Source organism: Echiichthys vipera (genome assembly GCF_963691815.1).
Source record: "Echiichthys vipera genome assembly, chromosome: 5".
NCBI classification, from domain to species: Eukaryota; Metazoa; Chordata; class Actinopteri; order Perciformes; family Trachinidae; genus Echiichthys; species Echiichthys vipera.
Window position 1 is genome coordinate 31,468,043 of NC_139830.1, and position 25,834 is coordinate 31,493,876.

Here is a 25,834-nt window from a genome sequence, read left to right on the forward strand (position 1 = left end):
GTCGAGTGAAATGCTGCACTGAAGGTTCAGACACAGTTCAGAGACAGTTCAGAGCTACTTATATGCAAAGTATATTGTGTAAAACGTGACAGTATATTTTTCTCTCCGGTACAGCGTACCCCTCCGAATCTTTTAGTGGTACGCCGTACCGGCCAGTACTGGCTTACTTTCCCCCCTGGACACAACCTTATCAGCCTTTAATATCAAGCTATCAACTTCACCATTCTTTCACCTGTCATTTGAAATAATGGCAGAGAAAAGGCCACAGTACTCTATCATATCAAAGTACTTATTATTACACATTACCATTTTGCAAGCTTTTGGCTAATGCAGCATCACGTTTGGCAGCTCCACCACCATCAGTGTGAATGTGTGTGTCACATTCTGGAAAACCATGTGTATTCATGGACTTTGTAGCATGGTATGTATGAGATGTGAACAATGTTTTTAATTTAAAAGTCCTGTGTGTAACATTTTGCATGCATTTATCATTCTTCTTAATCATTGCCAACGGGTTGTCACGCAACTAAAAATTTGAGACCCTCACCGACTTACTTGGTTGCCTATTACAGCCTGACTCCAATTTTCTGGGAACCCAAGAAGATGTGATGTTTTGTGCGCTCTTGAGTCCGCTAATGTCAATAAAGAAAACCCGTAGAGTCCGCACATGTTGTTCTTCTGTTATTCTGCAGCAGTGGCCCAGAGATGGACGTGTAGCTGCAGCAACAAGTTTGCTGCTCAGGCGGGGATTCGGACATAGGGCGGTTCAGGATCAGACGTCTAAAACCCTTTTCCCCCAGTGCTGATAAAAATCCTAGAAAGAAACACTGACATGTGAAAATAATAAAAATAAAGGCGCTATGGTGCTTTGAGCCGCTAATGTTGCCTAATGTTAGCTTCCTTGCTAATGCGGCTAAATCTAGCTAGCTGACGTAGCAAAATACTGCCTTCAGTGGATAACATCAGCTCGTTCATCCAGACTCCCGGGGCTGATCTGACTGGCTTGCCGATGGCAAATTACGTTAGCTCACCGACGCCTAATCTGGCTGTGAGACGGCAGCACGGCATGAATCTGCTGCATGGTGATGGCTGATGGAGCCATTTGCAACATGATGCTGGTTAATTATACTTGCTCACAGCTAATGAGTGTGCGGGCGTGAGCAAGAGGATGCTGAATACTGTGTGTGTGTGTGTGTGTGTGTGTGTGTGTGTGTGTGTGTGTGTGTGTGTGTGTGTGTGTGTGTGTGTGTGTGTGTGTGTGTGTGTGTGTGTGTGTGTGTGTGTGTGTGTGTGTGTGTGTGTGTGTGTGTGTGTGTGTGTGTGTGTGTGTGTGTGTGTGTGTGTGTGTGTGTGTGTGTGTGTGTGTGTGTGTGTGTGTGTGCGCGTGCGTGCGCGTGTGTCATTCATACATCAGACTCCAGATACATTTTTCACATCAGACTCTATGTTATCCACTTCAACTTGTCCATCCAATCCAGTATCACTCTCTTTTCACCAGTGGGATTTTGCCCTGCCTAAGTTTTGAATGCCCCCCTGAATGTGCCACAGAAACAAAAGCATTACTCCTCCATATTTTAACAGCTCAGAGGCCTTAGTCAGCAAAGCAGTCTTTTCCATCTCGCAATATGCCACACAGCCTGAAAAGAGATGGAGGTGATGGAAAAAGAAGCAGACAGCTGTTATAGTGGCGAATTGGAGTTAATATTGGAATTGCATTATTCAGGCTAGCAGCAGACTAGGGGGCCTGGGGAATGCCATGCCTGAGTGAACTAGTAGAAAGGCACAGAAAAGCTCACAGAGTCGCAGGAGCACTTCAGTCTGAATTTTTATGGTCCATGGGAATGAGTGCACGGCCAGTTAGTTCATTACACTGAACACTCCTGAACAATGTGTCCTTATTATTGCCACCCTCAAATGGACGTAATTTGTACAACCATGTGTACATTTCATTAAATCCCAATTCTCACTCCACTGGCAGAGCTACTTTCGTAATTGCACTACTAATAGACAGAAAAAAGTGATGAGGATGATGGCCTCTGTGTTATGGAGGTTCATATTTTAATGTTTAGCCAGCATGGGGTTTTATTGCAAGTTGCTAATCTTGTGCCAGTGTGTATTCATTCAGGTTACTATCGATCAGTTGTTTAATCTATAAAAAATAATTTATTGGACACATTTAAGCAATGCTAAACGACTTGGAAGCCGTCACATCTGGCTGTAGATGTTTTGAATGTTGAATTATGTTTTGATAAATTATAAGAGTTTATTTCTTACTTGTTCCTATTTAATTGTTGTATGTTCATGTTGTGTCCGAAGCTGTGTTACGTGTGCTGCTGGCTGTCTTTGCCAGGACACTCGTGAAAAAAGATTTTTAATCTCAATGATTCTTTTTCATAATTAAATGAAGGCTAAATAGGTGAAGTAAACTTATGAAAATATTTGACAGTGATAACAGTTGCCGGCTGGGAAATGACTCCTATGCTCTCAGCTGATGAAAGTAGGGTTTCTTGGGCAGGTTGTGAAGACAGATCTGAGATGGGATGTGGTGTGTGCATGATGTTTGACCTTGATGTCATACACTCTTTTGAAACGACTTCTGGTGTCATCCAGGCCTTTTCCTGATCCAACTTGGTGAGGACTGTGTTTCCAGGTCGTAGCAGTGGAAGAGGTCTGGCTCCATGTCTGCGATTATAGTAGAAAGCTTGATTGCCTTCTCACAGGCATCTTTCTGTTTAACAGTCTTTCTGTTGGGCCATTTAGGTCAAAGATTCTTCTCTAAAGTGGGGAGTGTTGTTCTGATCTTTCTCCCCATGACTAGTTCGGCTGGATTGACTCCTGTGGTGGCTCATGGAGTTGATCTGTAGCACATGAGGGCTATTACTGGGTCTTCTTCTCAGTGGATTCTCTTCGCAGTCTGTACTGCTCTCTCCACATGACCACCGTGAAGTACTATGAGTAATAATCTGATATCACTAGGTAGCTGCTTTTGTTGTGCTCACAGAGGTCAAGAGCTATTCTTTTCCATGGATGCTCAGGCAGAGGTGTAGAGATGAGTGGCTCTTTTTGTTGGGCCCGCTTTTGCTCTTGGCATGAGTGGCATGACATCACTGTGTTCTTGAGTTCTGCAGAGACTCCTGGCCACAAAACCCAAGATTTTGCTTTGTCGCTATACTTTGTTAGCCCCTAATGTCCATCATGTATTGTCTGTAGGATGCCGGCTCTCTGTGACAGTGGAATGACGACCTTGCTTCCAGGTATGAGCAAACCATCCGCCTTCGAAAGCTAATTTTTCACCTTCATGTATGCTCTGACGTTTGGTGGTACATTTCCACTGTATTCTGGCCATCAGCTTCTTATTAATTTGATGCTTTCCATCCTGCTTGGAGATGTTGGGATGCCTTGTACCACCGAAGCTACATAACACTCCACCTCGCTATGTGTGTCAGTCTCTTCTTTTGTGTAAGTTTGTGGGCTTCGGGACAAGGCATCAGCAATGAGGAGAGTTTTCCCTGGCACATATATGGCAACTGGTTTGTACCTCATAAGCCGCATTAGGAGACGCTGACATCTCAAGGGATCATTATTGAGGTTCTGGCTGTTGATGAGCGGCACCAATGGCTTATGATCAGTCTAAAGTCTGAATTCATCTAGGCCACACAGATACATATCAAACTTTTCATAAGCCCACACGCCAGCCAGACACTCTTTCTTTATCTGGGCATAGAATGTTACAGCATCTGAGAGACGTCTGGAGCAGTAGGCTACTGGCTTCCACTCTTCTCCATGGAGCTGAAGCAGCACCTAGTCCGTACCTACTGGCGTCTGCAGATACAGCTGTAGGCCTTGTGACATCATAAAAGGAAAGAACAGGTACTTTAGTCACTATTCTTTTAATGTCCTCAAATGCTGACTGCTGTGAGTGTCCCCAGGTCCGGATGTTCTTGCTCTTTAGCAGCTTATACAACGGCTGTCCCACCCATCAAGGGCTGGGACGAACCTCCCCAGGTAATTCACCATGCCGAGGACTCTTTTTAACTCCTGCACATTTCCAGGTTGGGGACAGCTCGTGTATGGCCTCCACTTTGTCAGGGTCCAGTCTAACCCCTGACTGGTCCATGAGATGACCAAGAAAGCGTAGCTGGCTCTGCCTAAGGGAGCATTTCTCCTTGTTGATTTTCAACCCTGCCAACTCAAGACGCTACAGCACCTCCTCGAGTCAGGCATCATGTTGCTCCATCGATGTCCCATAGATTAGGATGTCATCTATTAAGACACACACCTTCCAGTCCTTCTAGAGTCTCCAGAATCTTCCGCTGGAAGATCTCTGGTGCACTTGTTATTCCCAAAGGTAATTTTTTGAAACAATATCTGCCAAATGGTGTTATGAATGTTGTCAGTTTGCAGCTGTCTGGATGCAGAGGGATCTGCCAGAATCCACTGGCAGCATCAAGGGAAGAAAACACAGTTGCACCGCTCAGCTTGGCTGTTATCTTGTCTGAGGTAGGTAGGATGTCGTGTTCTCTTTTGACTGACTTATTGGAGTTTTGCCAGGTCAACGCAGATTTGGGCTGTGCCTGTGTTCTTCCGAACTGGTACCATGGCAGCGCACCATTCAGTAGGTTGTGTCACCTGCTCGATGACATCACCCTTCTCCATCCTCTGTATTTCCACTTCCACCTTCTGTAACATTGGAAAGGGCACACGACGTGCAGTGTGCACAGAATATGGTAAAGCATCATCTCTTAACTGGATCATGACTGGTTTTACTTTTTAGAGTACAATGCTCACTGTGGGTTAGATGGCTAGTTATACATTTTAGCTCATCTGCTCGCCTCACCAGGTTCATCCATACTGACAAGGCCCGGCTGAGGAGACTCTACGTCCACGTACTACGTAGGCTGTAAATGGATAATCTTTTCGTTTGTGACTGGCTTTTTTTTTTTTAGCTACAAATCAAAAGGCTTATAATTATTATTACCCTCTACTAAAAAAATGTATGTTTTCATAATTTTAGACCCAACCAAAATGAAATTATGGGCAGGTTAACCTAACTATCTCCAGATTTCGTTCCGCCTTGACTCCGCCTAGCTCCACTCAACCATCTGGGATCGATCCATTGCAGAGGGATTTCAGGGTCCGTAAAAAATAGTTGAGCCAATCAGGACTGCCGGGCGGGGTTTTATATAGTGTTGCTTTCGTCAACGAAAATGATGATGAAATATCTTCGTCAACGAACCTCTATCACGTGACGAAAACTAGACGAGACGAAACGAAAATGCTGGGCATGTGACGATGACTAAGACAAAATATATAGTGCAATTTCGTTGACGAATAAAAACGAGACAAAATGTCTCTTTATTTTCGTTGACGAAAACGAGACGAAATAACGTTGTTTCGTCTCGTTTAGTCACGCTATTATAATTATTATTATTATTATTATTATTATTATTATTATTATTTTGTAGTTTTCTCCCAGTCTCGCGTCTGGGCGACGTCACTTCCTCAATCCCCACACGCGCATTATTTGGATTCTGAAGCTGCCGCTGCTGTGGGTCAGCGTTACCGTTAGAGTTAGCGTTAACGACAACTAAAGAAACATGAGAACAAAGTCTGACACCAGAAGGGGCTCGTGTTTGGGAGAAACAGAAGAAACACTTTCATTACATAGACGTGGAAAGCAAAACGGAATGTGTTGTAAAAGAAAGACCACAAAATCACAGGAAAAAACACCACGGATCTTAAGAAACACCTCAGGGCATCCCATAATGACATTTAGGTGAGTCAAGACATAACGTAACGATACTTTCTGTTTTAGAAAGCTCATGCGACATGAGGTTGGGTTAATGTGCTGGGTTTTTACGGTAGCTTTGGCGTTAGCCGCTGGAGGTGTGTGTGTGTGTCTGCGCGCGTGTGCGTGCTTGTGTGTGAGAGAGACTAGCGTGTTTGTGAGAGAGACTAGTGCGCGTGTGTGTGTGTGTGTGTGTGTAATGCTCACAGGGTGTTGTGACGCGTCTAGTGCAGTATGCTAGGTAGACGTTGCATGTAGAGATGCATGTGACTTCCCTCCCTTAGTCCCTGCCGCTGGCCAACCCAGTCCTGGGTAAAGGAAGCCGAGTGCGTAAGTCTTCTGAGGTCAGTACATAGCCTCTCCTTCCCCAAGACCCCTGCTGTGCCTCCTCGTGGCCACACACGGTAACTGGTGTCCTGCGGCTCCAGGCTGAACCGGCAGGGGATCTGGGAGCAGTGGTGGGCCCCAGAGATGCGGTGTGCAGGTCCACCATGCAGTGGACACGCCCTGGCACCCATCAACCACTGACCCAGCTATGGGCAAATAGCCCCACTGCCTTATGGGATAGTCTTTTGAGACAAAGGCTAAGGGAGCACACCCCAACAGAAAAGCGTGTGCTGGCAGGTGCGCAACAGAAGGGTCAATAAAGACCTCGGACGACCCTCAGCCTGACTAGGGGAGCAAACCCCGAAGACAAACCTGCACCTGGGGACAGGCACAGGCGGACCACCGGCAGCCCCCTGCAGCTCCTGCCAGACGAAGGTCGTCATGGGTTCTCTCATGCCACTGGAGGTTAATCTGGTAGGTGTGAAGATGGTGGGAGTGAGGTCTGTGCACCCTCACCCTCACCTTAATCCTCACCTACGCGCAAGCTTTCTTGCCCCTGTATGGAATAAGGTTCTTGGCCAGCATGGAGTGGGGAAAATGAACCACAACGGGCTCAGACTCCTCTCCCTCTGTGCAGAGCACCAGCTGGTCATCACCAACACCATCTTCCAGATGAAGAACAAGCTCAAGACCACCTGGCAACACCCCCGCTCAAAACATTGGCATCTCCTTGACTACGTGATTGTCCGTCAAAAGGATAGAAGAGATGTCCTCATCACCCGTGTCATGCGTGGAGCCGAGTGCTCGACTGACCACCTCATGGTCAGATCCAAACTCCTCATGAGCATTCAACCCCGTGGCCCGAGGGCAGCTCCACACAAGAGACTCAACTGCGCAGCAGGGTTTTTGAAAACTGCAACCTGAAGGTCAGCACCAAGGTTGCTGTGTATAATGCTGTCTGTCTCTCCACTCTGCTCTACGGGGCAGAGTCATGGACCCCATACCGTCAGCACATCACCAACCTAGAGGCCTTCCACATCCGCTGCCTACAGAAGGTCCAGGGTTTGTCCTGGGAGGATCGAACGCCCTATACAGACATCCTCCACAACACTGGCTCTGTCTGTATGGAAGCAGCTGTGGCCAAAAGACACCTGCGCTGGATAGGGCACATTATACGTATGCCTGAACACCGCCTGCCCCGCCAAGTCCTCTACAGCCAACTACTTGGCGAAAAGCGCTCCGCTGGAGGGCAAAAGCGGCGCTTCACTGACTACACCAGGGACATCCTAAAGTGAGCGAATATCCCCCTCACTCAGATTGAAAACCTGGCCACCAACAGATCAGCCTGGCAGGGAACCTGTGCGACGGCAGTGTCCCAGATACACAGAACCAACCAGAAGATCAGAAGATCTGAAAGGCGCACCCAGCGACACCAGCGGGCGGCTGGTGTTCCCCTGGCATCTGGGTTCCCGTGTTCCATCTGCGGGCGAGTGTGCGGCTCAAGGATTGGACTCTTCGCCCTCGGCAACGTCGCTGACCCCCCCTCCCCCCCACCACCCACCCTTCCCCAACCCAATCCTTTGAGCAAGCGTCATCTTCGGAAACGATGGACAGCTAAGAGTGTGTGTGTGTGTGTGTGTGTGTGTGTGTGTGTGTGTGTGTGTGTGTGTGTGTGTGTGTGTGTGTGTGTGTGTGTGTGTGTGTGTGTGTGTGTGTGTGTGTGTGTGTGTGTGTGTGTGTGTGTGTGTGTGTGTGTGTGTGTGTGTGTGTGTGTGTGTGTGTGTGTGTGTGTAAAGTGTGTTCCTACCTGACTGACTCTATAGTGCACTAAACTGCCCCTTGTTGGCCAAATACTTTCACTAGTTTTGTATTTCACAGAGCAAATAACACTGAACTGAATTTAGCATCAACATAAATTGGATTACTTATTCTAGACCTGTACATGCATGTAAACTAAAGATATCTGCATGGGTTTGGCTAAAAGAAAACGTTGGTTTCGTCAATACTACAAGGTACTTTTATTATATTGATTAAATATAATTGCATCACTAAAAAGAGACTTGTATACAATTTTCTTTGACTCGAACTAGACTAAAATGCTCAGACTTTTAGTCGACTGAAACTAGACTGAAATGCTCAGACTTTTAGTCGACTATAAACTAGACTTAAATGCTCAGACTTTTAGTCGACTAAAACTAGACTAAAATGCTCAGACTTTTAGTCGACTAAAACTAGACTACAATGCTCAGACTTTTAGTCGACTAAAACTAGACTAGACTAAAAGTAAAACAGGCCGCCAAACAACACTAGTTTTAAGGATGTAGCGGCTCGCACCGAGGAAGCAAGCGTCAACATTAATGCTGCTATTTCATCTGTGTTGTCCAATCTAGAGAATATTTCTTCTTTAAAAGAACACCAGAGAGACGGCTCTGAAGGCTTTTGTTGGTGGAAACCATGTCAGCTGTTCTGTTTGGCTTTTCTCTGCATCGCTCTCATCAGCATCACGGTTTGTTTCTATGTGAGTGGTTGAAGTAGCACGTCAATAAAGATGACAGATAAGTGGTTTATCCAATCAGCCTCCGGAAATCAATTCCCAGTCAAGCGACCCCAGAAGGATGAGTGAAGCAAGACGGAATCAAATTCATCTGGACAGAGTCAGGTTGGGAGAAAGTGGGTGCGTGGCTAAAAAGAGCCGTAGTGAAACACATTCCGCAGCTTAGTTCCCGTCTCCGTAAAATCCCAGTGCAAGGCTCAGGCAGAGACACAACTCTGCTGCTTACACTTTTAAAACATTGATCAATGTTTTTTCTGTAGTTTATCTCATAGACACAGTAAAAGTTTTTTCTAGTATTCATGGCCTACATGAAATTGATCTCTTGACCTAGACCTAGCTCTAGACCTATACTATATGTCAATTGTCTTCAGATTAGAACTTTTGTTATGATTCACTTGAGGGTGTCACGGTGGTGTGATGGCCTCACAGCAAGAGGTTTCCTGGTTCAATTCCTGGCTGGGGCCTATCTGTGTGGGGTTTGCATGTTCTCTCTGTGTCTGTGTGGGTTCTCTCTGGTCTTTCTGGCTTCCTCCGACAGTCTATGGACATGCACGTTAAGGGATTACTCTAAATTGCCTGTAGGTGTGGATGGTTGTCTGTCTCTATGTACCCTGTGATAGACTAGCGTCCTGACCAGGGTGTACCGATGTCAGCTGGGATCGGCCTCAGCCACCCGCGGTGATGGACTTTTTCTTGTGACAGAGTATGTTTACTCTGTGGTATTACATCTTTTACTTTACTCACTGATCTGAGCACTTGTTCACATCTGATCTATAGGGTATAAATACTGTATATGGGGTATATTATGGGGTATAAGACAGCCTTGAAAAATTAAAATACCTTAGAGGTAACCAATCACAAAAAAGTAATTTGAAACATGTTTGTCTTGGTCATAATTTTTGGTCTTTAGTGAAAGCCAGATATCTGGGGACTCGGCTGGTACTAATGGTTTTCCTTCTTTCACTGCTATAGGTGGTAAAGATCAACGTGTGCTACTGGAAAGAGAAGGTTCCAGGATCATACAATGTGAAGCAGCGCTTTCCCTGCTTCTTGCTGACTGAGGGCGAGGAGGCCTGTGAACACATCTACGGCCTCCCATCCAACGAGTACCCAGGCCTGGTTAAGGTATGTCAGAGTACTGAACTAAAGATTCTGTACAGATCCCTCACATATAAATGGTAATAATATAAAGTAGAATTTATAAAAAAAAATCCATCTGCTTTTCTAGTTGATCATTTGACTTCATTATTCAACATTAGTATCTAAACCAGTGGTGTGTGCACTGAAGAAAACTTTTTATCAAATGAAGATACATACACACACACTGGAGCATTGCTTAACTAATGATGTGATTTATTATACAGAGTACAGTACAAAAGCATGTGTTGTCTGATAACCATAAAATCATTTTGCTAACCAGCATACATCCCCTAAACACTGGACGTCGGATAGATCGTGTCCATATTGGGTCAATTGGTCCATGACCAATTCAGAAAATCTATTCCTTTTTTTCTTTAATGGTTTATTCTGAATGATTAAGTTATTTATTCATGCATATATGTTTTTTTGCAATTATCTGTTTTTTTATTGTAAATGCAATTAGTTGAAAATAATTTCATGGTAGCCTATCCACCTTATTATTACAGAAGTCAAATACTAGAGAGCCAGAAAATTCACGCCAGGAGCAACAAGCTAACGTTGGCCCTATGCTAGCATCAAAGAACCTGTTGCTAAGGCTGCTGTTGCTGAGCTGTGGATCAAGTGGTAGAGAAGGCTTGCGAATGTTCAGAGGGTTGGCAGTTTGATCCCCGCCCTGACTTATGTCATGATTGTTGTGTCCTTGGGCAAGACACTTCACACACCAGGGCCATAGGCGCTGAATGGCGGCCATAAGGTCTGTGACCCTAGTAAAGTGCCATGTTGTTATTTTTAATATTATAATCATAGAAGTAGTCCAAATTTGATGTTTAAAAGACGTCCACAAACGACCATATTTGGACTATATATAGCCCTTACACGGAGATCCCACGGATGTTAACATTGGACGTTCTGTAAACTTCGGGGAAAAAAAGACGTCCCCTGGTGTTACAAAACAACTCCTTCAGTGGACTGAAATTGGACGTCCAAAAATGATGCTGACCTTCCATTGTGCAGTGGGGCAGTAACATATTTCAAATGTAGGAACACATTTTTCATACACTTCATACACTAATCAACATGACCAGGGTTCTAAATTAGAAAATTACCAGCCACATTAGAAAGTTACCAGCCAATCAGAATTTCCACTAGCCAATTTTTTTCCAGTAAAAATAAAAGAAATTATGAGTGCCACTGAATGCATTTAATCATTTTATTAACATTGTCGGCATGAAAAACACATATCAAGTACAATATATACAACAAAATACACACAGCAAGTGCAAACATTGCATTTCAAGCTTGGGATCTATCTTTCTATCTATAATACATCCAAGTTCCTCAGGCTCTCCTGATGACTTCCGGCACTCTCATGGTCCTTTACTGCCTCGACTTTAAAATAACTAGTCTCCATCACCAAATTGTTCATTTTGTTTTTTCTTTTGCGTACATGCAGCAATCCTGACAAAACAAAACTCTCGATATCTTCATCCCCTGCCTCTTTCCTCTTCTTGCCCCCAGAAGTCTGTCCCAACCACTGCCACATTTAGTTTATCTTTACTTTTTATTTTACTTTACTAACGTTAGCTATCTCCCTCCTCTTTAGTCATTTAGTTTAATCTGAACTTTTGACTTTACTAACGTTAGCTAACTCCCTCCTCTTTAGTCATTTAGTTTAATCTGAACATTTGACTTTACTTTACTCACTCCATTCTCTTTAGTCATTTAGTTTATCTTAACTTTTTTTTACTTTACTAACATTAGCTAACGCCCTCCTTTTTAGTCATTTAGTTTAATCTGAACTTTTGACTTTAATTTACTAATGTTAGCTAACTCCCTCCTCTTTAGTCATTTAGTTTACTCTGAACTTTTGACTTTACTTTTCTAACATTAGCTAACTCCCTACTCTTTAGTCATTTAGTTTAATCTGAACTTTTGACTTTACTTTTTCAACATTGGCTAACGCCCTCCTTTTTAGTCATTTAGTTTAATCTGAACTTTTGACTTTACTTTTCTAACTTTGGCTAACTCCCTACTCTTTCGTCATTTAGTTTAATCTGAACTTTTGACTTTACTTTTCTAACATTGGCTAACTCCCTACTCTAGTCATTTAGTTTAATCTGAACTTTTGACTTTACTAACATTAGCTAACTCCCTCCTCTTTGTCTATTTTCCTGCTTCGGCTGTCTTCGTCCTTCATCTTCCTTGTGTTTTCTGTTGGAAGCTGCGTTTGTTTCCATGGTTTCTCACGCTGGTTTCACTGCAAACTGCGCACAGCCAGTGGACTTAAGAAATGTCATCACGTAGCATTACGGCAGAGCGTTCATGGGAAAAGTACCACAACAAAGATAAATGACCGAAAACAGAAGCTTCAATCATGCATGTAATGCCTCATCTTGTACATCACTGGTCAAACTGGCTAGTAAGTTATTGTTAACACCCGCAAAAAGTAATTTTTACCCGCATTTGGCAGGTTGGCGGGTGTTAGAACCCTGGACGTGACCCTATGTAGCTTTGTTTTTAATTTATAAGCAGTAAAACATATTCATATGGAAGCGGGCTTGAAATCAGCAGGCTGGAGGCTAGCAGATGGAGAGGTTAGAGCAGACTTCAAGTCCTCTGCCAGTCCAGATAGCCTCCTTGCTAGCCCATGCTGGGACTAAACTTTCTAGATTGCCAGTGTCATTAGTGTTACTTAATAGTGTGAATCGCCTCATCAATTTCCTCCACAGAACATGATTCATCTGCTGGGTCTGGAGGCTAACAAGGCATTGGAACCAAATGCCGACTACTACGCAGACTGATACAGTTCAGGGCTCTATAGGCCTAAGAGCTGACAGAGCAGGTTTAACAGGGAAGGCAGTCTAAACAGGAGGGAGGATTCAATTCAATTCAATTCAATTTTATTTATAGTGCCAAATCATAACAAAAGTTATCTCAGGACACTTTACAAACTAGGTAAAGACCACACTCTATGACTTATTTATGATAAACATAGACCCAACAATTCCCCCATAGAGTACGGTGGCAACCAAAACCTTCCCTATAACAGGCAGGAAAGAACAGACCCAGCTCTGTGGAGGACGGCCATCTGTCTTGACCGGTGTGGGAGGAAGAAAAGGAGAGAGAAAGAGAGAAAAGACGGACAGATGGACAGAGAAAGACAAAGACAGACACAGAGACAGACACACTTCCAGTAACCATAATAATATCTATAGTAATGTGATTATGACTTATATGTTATGGCAGTTAATACAGCAGAATAGTAGAAACAAGCACAGCTAAGGTTATAAATTATAATAGTAGCAGGAAGCGTCATGCAGGAACACGGCAGCAGGCACCACCACGACCAGCAGAGACCTGCGAGACGACAAAGCACAAACAACTCCAGGGAAGAAGTTGAATTAGTAACATGCATTGATGAGACATGAATGATACAGACAGAGAGGAGAGAAGCTCAGAGTATCTGGAAAAGTATTATCCCCCGGCAGACTAGGCCTATAGCAGCATAATTAAGAAGAACAAAATCAGCTTAAAAATAACAACATTGCTAAGGGCTCGTAAGCCCTAGCTGTAAGCTTTATCAAAAAGGAAAGTTTTAAGTTTACTCTTAAATATGGGGACAGTGTCTGTATTCCGAATAACACTTGGGAGTTGGTTCCAGAGGAGAGGATGAGGGAGAGAGGGATAAAGTGTGACAATTACTGTGTAACTTGGACTAATTGTCCTGTTGGATAATACATCTTGCAGACTGCATTAAGTTTTAAACAAAAATTTAAATTTAAATACTTTGTAGGGATGTGTTCTCATTTTGACATAAAGGATTATTTTCTGTTGATCAGTGCCAAAAAATCTAACAAGGTAGTGAATTATTTGTATAGGCACTATGTATTATACACTATTTTTCAATTAGGGATATTTTTCACGTTTTGTATTATTCAGTAATTAGAATTAATACTAATTAACATACATTTTGTAAAGTTGCTGATAATTTATTGTCAGAAATACACTGCTAACCTATACCTGCTCATACCTATAGGGAAAGCACACAAAAAAGGCTTTGTGCTCAATTTGGTTGTAATTTTGCTTTTGAGAACTATATTGTCACAGTGGGATAATTGCCACTCAGCTTAAAATAAAATCACTGTATATTAACACTCATACACATTAACACTTAAGTCAACTATAAACTGTGGTCAGATCAGTTTTCTGGGAGTCGTGCTCTGTGGTTTGATGTCATCTGATGGCACATCTCTATTTTGGGCATCATGGCGGGCCAGCAGGGGCTCACAGCCTAATAGCAGACCACATGCATAGAAGAGAGGGGTGGACAGATGGTGATGCCACATCACATTATTCACTCTGAGACACAGGCACCAAAGCTTCTGTATGTTCAATGTTTGGACCATTTAACATAGTTTGAAGAACATCCCCCAGCGAAGCAGAGAAGAAATTTTAATTTTTTCTGATTTTTCATTGTTTTGTTTTGACTGCAAAGACCTGACAGCAAGTTGTCTGAATCATAAAATTCTGTAAAAACAAATAATCTTGTGCAGTTCTTTTAATTCCTCATTGTCTTCGCTGTGCCTCTGGTCTCTGGGTGAGGCTGTATGCGTCAGACCTGGCTGACAGCAGCAGCCCACTAAAGCAGCTTTAGAAGTGTGTGCAAGACAGACGCTCCTCCTCTCCTTTTGTCATTTTCCTCTGAAGCTGGCAATAGGAGCCTAAATAAGTAATAAGTAACATGTCCTGCCATATTACATAGCTTTACATCAAATCTTACTTGATATTTACCACTGTGCTAACTAGCTTGGGGATTCTGTCTTCATACAATTATACTCACATGCTATATGCACTTTGAAAAAGTTATTTGTCTGACTCAGGCTGCTGAAGAAAGTGGGGGAGGGGGGAAGCTATTGTTAATTCTCTTTTCTTGCACAGTCAAAATAATTTTGCTTTGCATTTTTAATTTTGGATTCATATGTATTTCTTTCACATGCAGTTGGCATGTAATGTAGTATATGTGTACTTTGTGTATGCATGTACTCATTTGTGTTTTTATCTACGCCCCTGCACGTTGTGAAGAAGCATTAGACATGGGACGGTATGAAAATTTCATATCACGATTATTCCGTCCAAAATAATAACGATTCAGAATATTTTCCATAATTTTAAATGGCATTTTTTAAGTTCATTATACAGTAGTTTAATAACTCCTGAATTTTATACCCTGCATCATGATAAAGATACAGAGGAACTTTTTGCTTTTTGTCATTACACTACCCTTAATGATATTCTCTTTTGGAGAATGCTTAGAATGCTACTAATTGACATTTGAACATCAGCTGTAATGTCATGAAAAGAAAGTATATGGATTTGTGGGTTTAAGTATAGCTGTTAAATAATCTGTTGCTTTGCTTTCCTGCAGCATGATATGATATTTCTACACAGGGGCTGTTGAATGGTAAACAGAGTAAAGAGCTCATGGTGGGTGTACCTGCTCCTTTGAACAGGAGTGGGTTTGCAATGGACATGTGCTGAAGGAGCTGCAGGCTGTGTCTGTTTGTGTTGTTTCTGCCTTCATGTTTACTGTCACCATCACTATCATTTCAAATAACTCCAAAGACCCTGGACTACTGAATACAAAATGATTAATGCTGAATGTGTGCTTTAAGTAAATAAAAGCATGCAAAAATCTAAACTATAGAATAAATATACACCTAACATAATACAGTAAGAGTTGGATGGTGTTATACTATGAATACATTTAGCCCACTGCTGCTGATATTCATTTAAAGTATGCATGGTTAACAATCTTATAGTTTTTCATATAGAAATAATATTGATGATGTTTGATCCTGTGTGCAGATATGCTACCATATGGGCAGTGTGACAGATCCAGACGAGAGAGACAAGCAAACAGACAGGTCTGATATTGACATCCTCCAGCGTTACATCGCCCGCAGTTTACCTTGTCTGGTCCCTGACCCTGCTGTGGTGGAGAGCTGCATGTATACGGTCAGTACCAACCATAGACTGTATAAAAAAATGGACATAGCATACCCGTCGGGGTCTGTTCTCTCAACTTTATCCAATCGTCCTCGCCTATGGGAGTCGCCTTCTTGTCAGACTTTGACTTGGATGCATTTCCTCTGACCTAAAAAGGGCATGTATGTGACGTTGGGGGGAGGGAGATACGTCCATCTGGCTGACGTTTACCTCTGTCACTCAAGAGGCCACGCGCCTAATCATTCATAAACTTTAATCTTCAATAAAATAAATACTAAGCCTGGTCCAAAAAAATTCAACCCCCTCAGCGTTGTCATGGAGATATGACCTAAACATCCAGACTAGAATGTTTTTTGTTACCAGACAGGTTCAATGATGCTGTGAAAACAGCCTGTTTAACATGGGGGTCAATGAGAAACTGCTGTATTATGAAACCTGCTCCTACTGGACGCTCAGAGAACTGACGTTTTTGGAGCTTCAGTATTGGATCAACCAAGAAGTCACTGTGGTGGGGGTTTGGTACCAACACGCCGCATCATAGTGTTCAGAAGGGCTCAGCCTCTCTAGCTGGCTTCACCAAACAAAAAGAGAGGCATTATCAGCGGTGAAGAGCAAAATGCTTCTAGACCCAATTGGAAAGACCTGCAACCAATCATAGCGATGAAATAAGACCTACAACCAATCATATCAAAAGAAAATTGTCATGGATAAGACATTCACATCACAGCTAAATAAAACACAAAAATTTGTAAACAGTTGTGATTGGTCTGTACTATGTCAAGCTGCTGTAAATCTGTCTGTATGGAAGAGGGGACAGACCCTTCCAGAACTTATGGAACATGAGTTTGGCAGATTGGTCTGGTTCCCAGGCTACAACCTTCCATCCAAGGATTGAGATTTATGCCTCAGAAGATAACACATTTTCATTTGAGGGTCATATAAAAGTAATTACTGTACTAGTAAAAAGGGACTTTTGTGTTACTTTCAAATAACTATTATATCAGGGGTCTGAGTGTTTAAGGCCAAGGACCCCTCTGCTGAAAGAGAAACACAGCAGGGACCCCTACTACATTTATTGTATAGAATTAAGTTTTATATTAAACTGGACCTACAAAATGTGTAGGGCTGTCCAAAGTCTATAAATATATTAAACAAATAATTATTGACATATTCATATATTTTTTACATCATGTTTAAATGTTAGACATACATGTAGCAGACACAGTGAATCCTAAAGCTTAACTGTAACTGGATGGCTACCTTACCTTAGACCAGTAATCCTTAATCAGTTAATTCTTATTTTTTCTTGAAAATGCTGATTCATATTCGCTAATAAAAGGTTGGATTCTTTTTAATGTATCTTTTCAGACACATTTTAAGTAAAAAACAAAAAAAGAAAGATGATGCTGTAGTAACAAGATATGTGTGACAGGTTTTTTGTTTTTTTCCTTCTAAATCTATCACTTTAGTTTTTTTCTGGATTTGTTTACTTTAGTCTACCTCCATGATATTAAGAAATGTTTGTGTGTGTGTGCGTGTGCGTGTGTGTGTGTGCGGTGTGTTTCGGTGACCTTGTCCAATGCCCCTGAAATTCTGACAGTCACGCTCCTTTCTCATTTAACAACTGTGTCTCTGCAGTTTTGGTAAAATGTTGCCTTTTGTCAGAGGCCATTATGTATTCATTTCATCCAGTTAAAACCTGGAGTATGGAATAGCTTAAAGGAGTATGTGTGTCTTTGTCAGATAGATGTCAGGACAATCTGCAGCTGCTCAGTTCCCTATTCATGTCTGTATGATGGAGTGAAAAAGGCTGAAGAAGAGAAAGAAGGCTGCAGCACTCTTGACTTAATGTGAAATAGCACTGGGCCAAAGAGCCTGTGAGATCCCAGCTTAGCTCTGCAGTTCCAAACCTGAACACATCATACTTTTTTTACAACCAACCAGTTCAAGAAAGGTCCAACACTTCAGCTTGCTCAGACTGAATCAGTTTCTACTGTTATGTATTTTGGATTTCATGTTTTGTTGTCTTTGCAGCTAACGCCTGATCGTCATTTTGTGTTGGACTGCCACCCCGCCTACAGCAACATTGTGTTTGGAGCAGGATTCTCAGGTACAACACAAAACATCTCCAACTAATTGACAGAAAGCTATAAAGAGGATCATCCATAACAACACATACTGTTTATACATTTGAAGTAGACATGTGGAACGTGAAAAACTGTCTGGATTAAGGAAGCTGTAGCCTAGTAACAGGTGAAGCCAGCAGCCTTCCAGTTGTGAGAATTAGAATAATTTAGAATAATTCTAAAGACAGAGCAGTTTTCTAAACCAGACTAAGGGCGCACACACACTGCCCAAGCACGTTTCACGGCTAAAGTCTAGTTCGTTTGACCAGTGTGAGTGCAATCGTACCGCACTTAGGAGGAGTATGCTTGCCGGCCACGGCCCGTTTGGGAGAGGTGGGCTTTTGTAAAGCACGTTTGCACATGTACAAGCACGATTGTGCGCACGTGTACGAGCACGAGGCCTACGGCGGTTCTGACGTCATTTTGTGTGCGCCTGTTTGGACATAGGAAAAAAGAAGGACGGACCATGCGAGGACATTTAAAACAATGGCGGAGAAAGGTTCACGTTGGTGTGATGCAGAGGTGGAGTGTTTACTGCAGATTTGGTCAGATGAAAATATTCAAAAACAGTCGGACAAGGCGCACAAAAACTCAGGAATGGAATATTTTTAAACAAAGCGACGCATTGCGATGACGTCAATCAATGCGTGTGGCGTGTTACGGCGTGATGACGTATAGACAGGCAAGAAGCATTCGCCGAGGCCCAGGTAGTGTGAGTACAAACGGGCCTGGGGCGCGGGGGGAGAGGGAGGGGAGGACAAGTACCCTAAAGCACAGTACAGGTGGACTGTGCTAAAGGCTCTGTGAGGCTGTACTTAAGCATACTGTTATGGTGCTTTATGCATAGCAGCCATTTGGCTTTATGCCAAATACTTATATGCTCACAATGCCAATGTTACCATGCTGATGAATAATAGGTCATGTTTATCATGTACAACATTATAGTTCAGTGTATAGCATGCTTAACACATATTACAGACAGAGATGAATGGTTTTCTAGCTGATGATTCTTGCTGTTTGGTTGTGAATCAAAGTTTTGGCCAAATCACTTGTCATTGCAATTCATCCTCTGGGCACCCTGAAGTTCGGACCAAAATTGTGAACAATCCATCCAAAATGTGTAGAGATATTTCAGTCCGGCCCGAGTGTTTAAGCAAAGTAGAAATGAGAGAAAAACAAGGACTTCTGTGTTCCGCTCAAGGGCTATTGACACACTTAATCTTTGCAGTCATTTATTAAAGGCAGAATGCCATGGCTTAAAAACAAAAACAACAACAGAGTCTATGTTTTTGAGTCCATCGAGTCAATGAGAAAGAGTCTGTGTCGAATGAAAATGTCAACAAGTCAAAGAGCAGAAAGTATTGTGTCTGGCACCTTGTACACCAGATGTGTGCTGATGAGTGCCAGCACTAACACAGCAGCAGCCAAATTAATCAGCATCACTTGTTCCCTCCTCACCCAAGAATAGCACAGAGCCAAGTGGACTTAACAAAGCTCCGGAGGTATGTTTGTGTCCACGGTGGTCAGAGGAACATGAGATCACAGTCAAGAAGGAGTTATTCGACAGGAGGGTTTTATAACAGTATGATATAAAACACCAATAATGACAATGATTACAAATAATATGCAGTGCAGTGAGAGGCAGAAAACCCACTAGGCTTATTTTAAGCCTGCACCAAAATTAACACATTCACAATGTTATACACAGCACAAAGCTGTAATGTTTTTACCCCAAACTATCTAATGATATAAACATGAAGTGGTCTGTAAAGTGGAGACAGGCTTACCTGGGCTTAGGTCCTGGGCCCCAGGCCTCCGATCCACAGTCCTCACGAGTCATGAGCCTAAAAAATGTTTACATATATTATCACATAATTTTGCATCACAACTACTATGAACCATATTGAGCGAGGAAAGTCACAGAGGTTTCCTGTGCATAGCTATGATCAGCGCACTCAGTCTGCCTTTGTCCCATCTGTGAAACTGGAAATGTTATCCGCAGCCACCCCATGAGCTGCATGTTCCCTCTGTGCCTTTGTGCTCGTCACAGTGAGTAGATGCCTTCACAGCACTTCAAGTGCAGGGTGACGGAAACGTCGGCCGGGCTGACCGTGCATGTTACACGGTCGAAGAGGCACCGGACTTTTTAATGCAACAACGGATTAATATTGAGTAGTTTAATATTATGTAGGTTTATATGTTAAAAGATTACCATGCAATGATAGTAATGCAGTTAATGCGTATTATTAATGCTTACTATAGTATCTTAACATATAAATATAATATTGACACTAAAAAATTTGGTCAGTGGATATGAATACATTCTGACCTGATGGTGCAGCCTATTATTCATAAAGAATGCTAAAGTCATGAAGTCTTACTCCAATGTTAATGCTTACAATACATACACTAGCAGTCTGAAGCCTCCGTCAGTTATTAGTGCTAAAGAGTCACAAAAACAGCGACACTGTGACAGCTGCATGATCAGCACCATGGACAGAACCACACATCAAACAGCATGCAGCTCACTCTCTCACGTATCTATTAATGGCAAACATTCACTGAAAGCTGAGCCTCAAAGCTGAAAAACAATTCAGGAAAACAACTGAACTGACACAAAAATTATGTGAACGTGGCCTAGTTTTACAGATTCTTTTAATCAAACGTACTGATCTTCTCGTGTTGCCACTATGCACACAGGCCTACTTGGCTGATAACCTACCTTTATCTGGACTTATTGTTGACGTATTATTGTCTTTTATTGATGAGTTTCATATTCTGTTCACTGATTTTCTATTGGTTTGTGACCTTAACTTAACCTGATCGTCCACAGTACCTTAAAAAATGGTTGATTGCCGTCATGTCCCCTATGTCTTCCCCCTTCAAGTGAGTGAAAGCATAGCAGCAGCCTCCCACTCAAGCTAGCTGTCCAGTAATAACATCATTTAGCCATTTACCACACTGACATCTTATGAGTCTCATATCTAATTCAATTCAATTCAATTTTATTTATAGTGCCAAATCATAACAAAAGTTATCTCAGGACACTTTACAGAGTAGGTATAGACGACACTCTATGACCCACCAATGATTTACATAGACCCAACAATTCCTCCGTAGAGCACGGTGGCAACGAAAACCTTCCCTATAACAGGCAGGAAGGTCGGACAGAACCAGCTCTGTGGAGGACGGACATCTGTCTTGACCGGTTGGTGAGAAAGTCTCTGTTACCTGCTACACAACAGCTTTGCCTTATTTGTCTATTTCTCTCCATATGTAACAGTGTGTTTCTATCCACCAGAATGGGGTATGGCCTTGGCAGTGATGCAATGCCAGTCTGGTGTATTGATGGGGGGTTCTGAATTAATGTTGCTGAGGCATGTTTTGAAGGGAGGGGGGTGACTTCAAAACACATGGGGCCCAGGGCCTAAAGTTATGTCAAGGCGCCTCTGCAAAGAACTCACTCATTCAGATATCTTGAGGTCAGAGGTCAAGGGACCTGTTTGAAAAATTCCAATTTTTTTCCCCTTGCCAAAATTTAGAGAAGCATCTCGCTGCGACATGCAGGTTTAAAATCAAACCATGCCCACATCCAAGTCAACCATTTTGCGTTTGGTTACGTCAAGGTATGCTTGCAGCAGTGAGTGAAGAAGCAAGATAAATATATATATATTTTTTAAATGGTCTTTGCTTGAACGTTGTTGTAGATCCACATTTAAACAGCTTCACACCACAGGTGGAAAAACAAAAACCTTTTATTGTTATAGATCAATTTTCCTCTAAATTATAACCTCCCTCTCTTTCAAGAAACATATTCTTGATATGACCCGACAGCGGATTATTTCTTGCTTTAGAGATTGACTGTACTACGTCCCGCTTCTTCACTCACTGTATCTCCCTTAGGGTCTGCTTGGAAACATTATGTTTGGTGTTTGACTGGGGAAAGACTGAACCCAGAGTCCAGATCTAAACCCCATAGACAATACCTGGAAATCCTAATCATTTTTTTAATCCTATAGCACTTGCAAACGCAAGATGGCTGTCTTGAATGTTGGCGGGGCTTTTTTTTATTTTTATTATTACATTAGCTTTAAGGAGATTTTCTTTTTTTTATCTCTGGACATCTGGTGGATTAGTTAGAGGATAATATCCTCCTATATCCTCAGATTCAATGTCAGTCACACTGAAGTAAAAGTCCCTCTGTTCAGATCTGACTGAGTTATAACTTGGATGGAGAACATTTTGACGCAAATTGTGGCAATCAGGCACTAAGGGTTTAAAAAGTAAACCTCCAGGAGCTGTATGTCACAGCCACTGCTGCAGCTCCAACTGCTGATGGTGTTGGTGAGCAGCTATATCAGCGTCAGATGAGATATCTGTCTCACCATGTGTTCATTACAGAGATATTTCCAAAATATAATTAGCTGAGATTTGTACAGCCAAATGCAAAATGTAACTCCACAACTGTCAAAACAGAGATGGTAGAAAGTAGGAATTATTTACAACATGTCTGCACACAGAAATGTAAAAACCAAGCCTTGAGCCTTGGTTTCAGACACAGTTACTACCAACATGAATGCATCAGCTCAAAATCCTCATGTGGAGTTGTCAGGTTTGAGCTCAAAGCTTTGCTGACTCATTAACTGATAAACCTGTCAAATTAAAAAGCTGTGAAGTCCTTGAAGTTATATTGTTTCACTTTTAAGAGCTAGCGTAGCAGTGTTTATACTCATTTTGTTTTGGCTCATTTTGTTTTTGCTGAGCTCAACCAGAAATGATCCTGACCTCTGTACTTACTGAACAGAGATGAAACTGATATTATCCTCTCATCGATCTCAGGGTAAGATGGCAATGTCAGGCTGTTCTTAATCTGTATTTATTTACAGTGCACTGACCTTTTCATGGAATTTTGAAAAAAAGGCACCTGGTAGCCACCTATACAGTATAGTGTTGCACGGTAAACCGATACTAGAAAGGTACCGTCAAATTATTTTGTCAATAATCAATAATATATATTGCAATTTATATTAGTAGAGAATGGTCAAATTAGAGCACAGACCTCCACCAGGTCTGGGTCATTTAGGTAAACTTTATAACATCTTAAATTGCTATAAAGCTCAGCAGCTTTAACAAAATTATATTTGTATTATGACTTTTTAAGTTTAAGTATTTTAATCAATACAAAGAAATTAATAATTTCCACGTTCTGTCAACTTATATTTTATTACATTACTTTGGATGATGTTTTAGTTTTCTGCCATGGTATCGTTTCAGTATCGGTATCAAGATATTTTAGGCAGGTATGGTGAGTCATAATTTTGGCATGGTGAAGACACTAACACCGTAGTTCGCATACTATAAGAAATGGCTACCAGCCATGTCTCAGCCAACCAGAGGGCAGAACTAGCTGTGGTATACAGTGTTGTGTAGGGCAGTGGTTTTCAAAGTGGTAAAAAAGGATTTATAATAATAGAACATATCAAAATTTTCCATGCTCATCTTTGTTATTGCCTGCCTGTCAAAACAGCCATACAGCCATACATAAAAATGGCCATGATTTCCCAAACTGTGTGCTCTGTCTGGAGACCCTCTCAAACAAGTGTTTAACACCTTCAAAACTTCAGCGTCACTTGATACAAAAACATCCGGCAGAGGCAGAAAAAAGGTCAGACTTCTTCAGACGTGCTGCATTCCAAGCGGCCCTGAAGGCATAATTTTTAGCTTCATACCACATTGCTCGTACAAAAAAACCCTCACTCAATCGCAGAGGATTTGCTTTTGCCAACAAATAAAAAGGTTCTTAAAGTTGATGCGTGATAAGTTTTATAGCATTGTCGGTGGGTTTGCAAAGGGGGGTCCCAGCCAGAAGCTAATGCTGTTTGGGGGGCCTTGGCATGGAAAAGTTAGGGAACTACGTTAGGGAAACATACGCTCCACCGTAAGCAGTTACTTGTAAGCTAATGTTGATCAAAGACAATGCCTCATTCAGCAATCTCCTTTTAAATGTATTTTTATTTTTTCTTAATTTCTCAACTCTAGATGCACCAAACCAAATGTCCAGGTGAGCTGAATAATGAATCTCACTGGATCATGATGCTTATTAGCATATGGCAACGCCCCCTAAACACTTTATAAGGGCAGGGGTTGTACCATGTGCAAACTCTTACACATGAACAAGAATGAAAGTCACCCTGTAAGAAAAAGAACTTAGGCAGGAGTGAAATTGATGTGTTAAATAAAAGTAAATTTCCAGAGTGTCAGTACTGGAGTTACAGGGAAATTAAAAGAATAATAATATAATATATTAATATAATATTCTCTAATATCTGGTAATCTTAATTTGATTATATGATATTTATGAGTGTTTTTCCAACAATGCTCATTAAATCTGTATTTAAAAAAGAAAATCACAGGGAAACAAAAAAAAAAATTGCTGGACTTTGTGTTTTGTTTTTTTGCTTGGGAGGGATTTAACATTCAGTTTTTAGTTTTTCATTGGACATTTTTCCTTTGGATTAAGTGGACTGTGTGGAAAGGCCCAGCTGAAGAAGAATATTCTAGGCTGGAGTGGACATTATGATTTTAGAACATGCGTGGGTTTTTTGTTTGACTAAATGCCTGGATTATTGAAAACTTAAACTTTTTGGTGGTTAATGCTGGGAGATGTTTCTTATTGGGGTTAAAAGCAGAAGAACCTAGTCTGTTTACTTAACTAGGGGTTGTAAGGAATTACACTTACAGTAACTCACAAACTAAATAATAAATAAAAGTAATAATTATCATTCAAGATTGAGGGCATTGTTATACCATTTTATAAAAGCAATAGCTCACTTCAGGCCGTGGTATTTTGGGCATATATCACGGCTAAGGGACATTGTTCAGCCTGACGTGAAGCAGAGGGATGACAAGCCCCTTAGCTGTGGTATGTTGGGATTATATCATCAGCTATTGCTTAAGTGACAGTGTGATGGAAAATTGACCAACCTTGCGTTTCCTTACGTTGGACAAACAATTAGTGTTGCATCAGAAAAGAGCAACAAAAAGAAAACATTGGTGATTCCCAGAAATCAGTAGGTACAAACAAAATTGGGCATACAGACAAAAATAAGAGATTATTAATCGAATACAGGGAGGGTTCAGAGCAGAATTTTTCAATGATCAAGTTCACACAGTGTTCAGGGCTGCAGAATACCCACAAACTCTAGCTGGACACACCAACCCTTACATGTATATTCGAGGGACATATAGATCCTTAACTTTTAATGAGACACTCTTGTCTATTGTGAAAGGTGAAAGCGCCAATGCTTTGGGTCTACACTCATGTTCTTCTCTAATTAACATGACGGAGGCTCCCAGAAGCCCCCCAGTTACTTCCATTGTCTCCTGGCACTTTTCCACCTCCTTATGCAGTCATGTCCTTTACCTAATTATATCTGTAATTAATATCCCGCTCACAATTCTCTGCTTTCAGAGGAGCTTTCTGGGATAAAGGGACAAAACGTCTAAAGACTCATGACACAGAAATGTTAGTCAAATGAATAACATACTAATGAGTTTGCTATTCTTAAAGTCTTATGAGTAGTGAAGCTAAAAATGATTGTGCATCCCTGCTTTCATACCAAATGCACAAATAAGGCTATTTTGTTAAATGTAGGGTCCAACATGCACTGCTATGGGTATTTTGATGTTGGACTTTGCTCTAACGCAATGGTGCAAGTGGTATGAAAGACTGTTTAGGGTGGTAGAGGAGAATCAACCTTTTCCACTTTCCATTTTAGGGATCATGCTCTGTGAATTTCATTGCAATTTGAAACATTTACAAATGTCACAGAGATGATCAGGGATGTATATTCTGGTACGGAATAAGTGACTTATTCTGTCTGTGGAATTCTT

At 41.7% G+C, this 25,834-nt stretch overlaps 1 protein-coding gene across 1 annotated transcript in view; it reads left to right on the forward strand.

The window, feature by feature from the left end:
- The window catches only part of pipox (pipecolic acid oxidase), a 51,540-nt gene that overhangs the window by 21,430 nt on the left and 4,276 nt on the right, over nt 1–25,834 (forward strand). Inside the window, exons 5-7 of the mRNA XM_083914504.1 lie at nt 9,642–9,794; nt 15,675–15,824; nt 17,850–17,925. Coding sequence (XP_083770630.1) covers nt 9,642–9,794; nt 15,675–15,824; nt 17,850–17,925 — 379 coding nt within the window. The remainder of the gene's footprint in view (nt 1–9,641; nt 9,795–15,674; nt 15,825–17,849; nt 17,926–25,834) is intronic.